This window comes from Rhea americana, unplaced genomic scaffold, assembly GCF_003343005.1.
Source record: "Rhea americana isolate MKP2758 unplaced genomic scaffold, rheAme1 scaffold_32, whole genome shotgun sequence".
NCBI classification, from domain to species: domain Eukaryota; kingdom Metazoa; phylum Chordata; class Aves; order Rheiformes; family Rheidae; genus Rhea; species Rhea americana.
Genome location: NW_028186446.1, coordinates 4,528,587 through 4,533,075, shown reverse-complemented (window position 1 = coordinate 4,533,075; position 4,489 = coordinate 4,528,587). Strand labels below are relative to the sequence as shown.

Here is a 4,489-nt window from a genome sequence, read left to right as displayed (position 1 = left end):
AAGGTGTGTTTACGAAGTGTGGCGGGGGGGTGGGGGGACATTGTTCCTTAGCTAGTATGTGATAACTAATCAAAATAAAATCAATGGCATAATCACAGGACAGTGTGTAACTTTCATAGGTTAACCAGTTGAAATAAAGACTGTGAGGAGCCTGTTCACATCAAAAGGAATTTGAAACTGCCTTTTTAACTAGGATTTTCTTAACTCTTACTTGACATCAAGTAAGAATGCACCCTTTTTATCTGACAAAGACCAGTCAGGAGTCCAACAGAACTTTTTTTTTTTAATGGCAACTTGTTTCTCATCTCATCCAGCAATATCATGTTTTGCTGTGGGGGAATTCAGGAAGTGGGATGGGAGGGAAAGAGGCATTGCTGTGCAAGAGACTGGAATTGAACTATTTCTGGAATATCTTCTTTATTTTGGAAAAGCAAAGTGGTTCCTAGCAGACAGAGAAAACTTTCATTTCTTCCTGCTTGCAGGCAAGACTGAGGCTGTCATCTTGTTACTGGTTCCCTTTTTTAAGATTGGGGTGGTGATGGGGAAAGTCCAGCAGAAAAGAGGAGCTTTCTAAAGGCAATCTCCACTGACATGTGGTGAGGTGTATTGGTTGTGTCAGTGGAAAGCATCCTAAATAAAAGGCGTTCAACTGTGGGATGAGATCTCTCTCTGAACCAGTCTGTTTTCCCTCTGGTTCCCTTGAGAGCACGATTTTGCTCCTGGAGAATGCTGGCTGGCAAAATCCAAGCTGGTTATGATGGAGCTTGAAGACATGAATGAACAATGCAGTCCTGGGGGCACAGTCTCAAGTTGCTTGGAGAAAACTCTCAAAGAACATGAGCCGGGAGATTTATTTTAAGACTATGAGATTAACTAGGGTCAAGATCTCTGCTTGCAAGTTAAATACAAGTTCTTCCACCACTGATTTTGTGGGATCAGTCAATAGTATGTTTTGAAGATAAAACTCTTGACTGTTGAGGGTTGGAAAGAGGTCTGCAGTTTTATCTTTGCTATCGCTGTAAAGCACAGAGTATRATCATCCCCTGTGCTTTCGAACAAGTCTGTGGGTGATACCAACAACAGTGCTTGTGGGTCTATGTGGGACAGGAGGCTCGTGCAGCAGGACACCTGCCTCTTTCACCTTCTCTCAAGACTTCTTTTCCCTGTGTCTTTATCCTTCATTCACTTAGGCGCTTCCTGGTGTCTCCTGGCTCTTGACCCTCCCAACCTGCTTTGAGCTTTCTCCTGCTTCTGTGGCTAAAAGTGTGGATTTTACTCTGGCTGAGTTTCCCCAGGACTTCAGCAGAGCAGCTGTGCCTGACTGGCTCTGCCTGTTACCTGGACTGAACCAGAAACCAGAGCTCAAACCGATGCAGGTGGAGAGACCTTAAAGTCTCAAGGAATCAGCGCCCACCTTTGCTTGCCCAGGGGCACTGGGACAAGCTGGCAGCCAGCTCCCAGGCCTAACTGCAAGCAGATGCTTGCTCCAAGGGGGTGGTTTCCAACTGTTTCTGCCAACAGGCAGGCACAAAGCTGTGCTGATTTCCTTGCTCGCAAGCGCTGGCTACGTTTCGGAACTGACTTCCAACATTGCGCCCACAGAGACAGACAGGAACTGAGTTTGAGTTCTTGGTCTTTTTTCCTACAAAGAGTGAAGGGAGCAGGAAGGCAGCTCCTGGCCCTACCTGTGAGTAGGGAGTGATTCCTGGGAACAGCCGCTCTGTGATCACAAGAGCTAACAGGAGATGAGAACTAGCTCCTGGCTGGCATTGCTAGAGGGGCCGTACAGGTATTACAAACATGTATAGTAGTTCGGGAACCTCTGGCTTTAAGTTTGTCTTTGAAGATATCTTTGCCTCATATTTTTGGCTGGAACAGACTTCTGTTGTATTACAGTGGCTCTGTCATTTGAGAGACTTGTCTGAAAGTCAGCTACCTCTTCAGATCTTGTTGCTATTTCCATTAGTTCTAACATATACAGTCCAGTTCCAACGATTTACATTCCTAATTATTGATAACACAAATTGCCATGTTTCAAATAGTATTTCTTCTCCCAAAATGCCAAAATAGACCGAAAAGTCTGCCAAACCCGTAATAAACTATTATCTATTAAGAAGACTAAACTCAACCTAACTATGAACCGTACATTTAGGTGTGCTCAAACTTCCTCCTGGCCCCAGAAAGCCAGAGACTATTGAAGTTCACTTTGTGTTGGCGATATGTTTGTGCCCCTACCTGCTCTCCATGTGGCTACTTCTGTGAAGTAACTACAGAAAATAGAACTGGAAATACTGATATTTCTGTAGTTGTTTTGTTTGAATGTGGAGGATTCTTGGAATAATACAAAAGCCTGAATTATAGTGACACAAAATTTTCCTTGTTAGCAGCTTGAAAAGATTACACTGAAAATTGGTTAGCTTTAGTCATCTTTTATATAAATTGTCTTTTAGTTTTACTCTTTTCTTGCTTGACTTTGAAGCTTGAAATATCTAGTTGCGTCTCTTCTAATCAAATGTTGTTAGTATATAACTTCACAAATAAAGAGGATATTTAGGGATTGTGTTTATGAAGGTGTTCAAAATTTTTCATTTATTGTGATTTAAAAAAAATAAATTTACTTTACAACATGTTACTAATTCATATGAAAAATGTTGTTTTCCTAYTAGAAAACATACTCTTTTACTTGTATAAATGTATGCTTCTCTCTATTTTATTTTTAAATGAACATTTTTCTTTTCTTCCCAGAGGATGCTAAGCAAGTTTTTGGCCAGACCACAATTCATCAGCACATTCCATTTAACTGGAATTCAGAGTTCGTACAGCTGCATTTTGGAAAGGATCGAAAAAGACACCTAACTTATGCGGAGTTCACTCAGTTTTTACTGGTGAGTCTAATAAAATACAGTTTGTCAAGATTAAAAAGAAGGATACAAAAATCAAGTTACTTGCAAACTTGCTAAATACCACACTGGTAGGAAAGTTGCAAGATAGACTGTGTGTAGGCTTTTGCAGTTGGACTTACTGGTGTGCTGGTAAGTAAGATCCTCTTGTGGTTAAATTGCTAATTCTAGCCTACTGGATTTTTTTCTTTTTATTTGTCTGTCTGTCTGTTTGTTTTTCTACCTGTATGCAGAAGGAATACTGTTTTTAGCTGGTCTTTTCTGTGTTTTCATGTAGATAGAGACATGAAATCAAAAACCCAGACATCACAGTTTGAAAATCTCCTATATATTTAAACTGGCTGAGTCAAAGAATGTTAAATAACAGTATTAGACATTTTGGATTCAGTTACCAGGCTGCTATTAGGAAGTACTTCTGTCTGTAAAAAATGTGTTTACCAAATTTTTATTTAATTCAGATATATAGTAAAAATGTTATTTTGCTGCAAGCCCTTTCCACATACTTCTTTACTTTTGACCTTTCTTGAATTAAGAGAATTCCAGATAGGGAAATGCTAATGAATTGTGCTTGTAACATATAGATAATAAAATAAGGTCCTTCTTTTAATGAGAATTCTTACCTGATCAYACTTTGGGGTACTCTGTCACAGAAAGCAAAATAAAATGCTACTAAAAAAAATAACAGATGATCGTATTTCAAAAATACTAATAAAAATAGTCTTCACTAGGGAAAGTGATCCTTGAAGTGGCAAAGCATGAGAATTTCTTATTTGTATTCCTTCTGAATACTTACTGCTTGTATTAGTATTTACACTAGAGAGTTTTAAAATGGGAACCTTCTTCAAGACTGCTAGATTTCTTTTTTCTTCTTTTTTGTTTACACAAGTGYGTTAGTTCGCAGTAGGAGGTGGTATCATTTTGATGAGGAATAATTAAGATAATGCTATTAAGACAAATGTTTCAAATTGACTTTGTAGAACAGAGCCTAATTAACTTTGTGTAAAGAGGTCGTCAGATACCACATGATTAAATCATTTTCCCTTAGGTTTTATATTGATGATTGTAACTCCTAAATAGCAAAGATAGAGATATAGAACAGTTTCGTGACGGAATAGTGAATATTATTTTCTTTTGGATAAATAAAGCAAAACTGTTACTTGATCAGAAAAAAATGTCTGTGGCCACATGTTTTGGTGTTCCAGTACCTTCTTCCATACAGAATAAATCCTGACTGCATATCCTGATTTTGGATTAAAATCACAGTTTTACAGACTACCATGCCTGTTTGCATCTGTTTGTTTAGAGGTCTGAGGAAAACCTAAATAAAAACATAGAATGAAAAGAAGACTTTTTTTCACCCCCCCAGAAAAAAGTTCAGAGCCACAGATCTAAAATAACTTGTAATGTCATGGCTGGATATTTGGAAGAATTTTTTTTTTTTCGTTGTTTCTTTGAGTACTTTCGTATTCTTTCTTTGAATTAGGAAGAACAGGAGCCAAGGCATGAGTAGTCTAACTTTGGAGATGAGTCCTAACTATTAGACTTTTTACTCCTTTACTTCTGTTCCTCCTTCCTTGACTGAAAGTGTA

The 4,489-nt window shown here is 38.5% G+C and overlaps 1 protein-coding gene across 1 annotated transcript in view; it reads left to right on the top strand.

Annotated features, from left to right (window-relative positions):
• The window catches only part of SLC25A13 (solute carrier family 25 member 13), a 97,334-nt gene that overhangs the window by 43,313 nt on the left and 49,532 nt on the right, over positions 1-4,489 (top strand). The window contains exon 6 of the mRNA XM_085310570.1: positions 2,746-2,885. Within this exon, the coding sequence (XP_085166696.1) occupies positions 2,746-2,885 (140 nt within the window). The remainder of the gene's footprint in view (positions 1-2,745; positions 2,886-4,489) is intronic.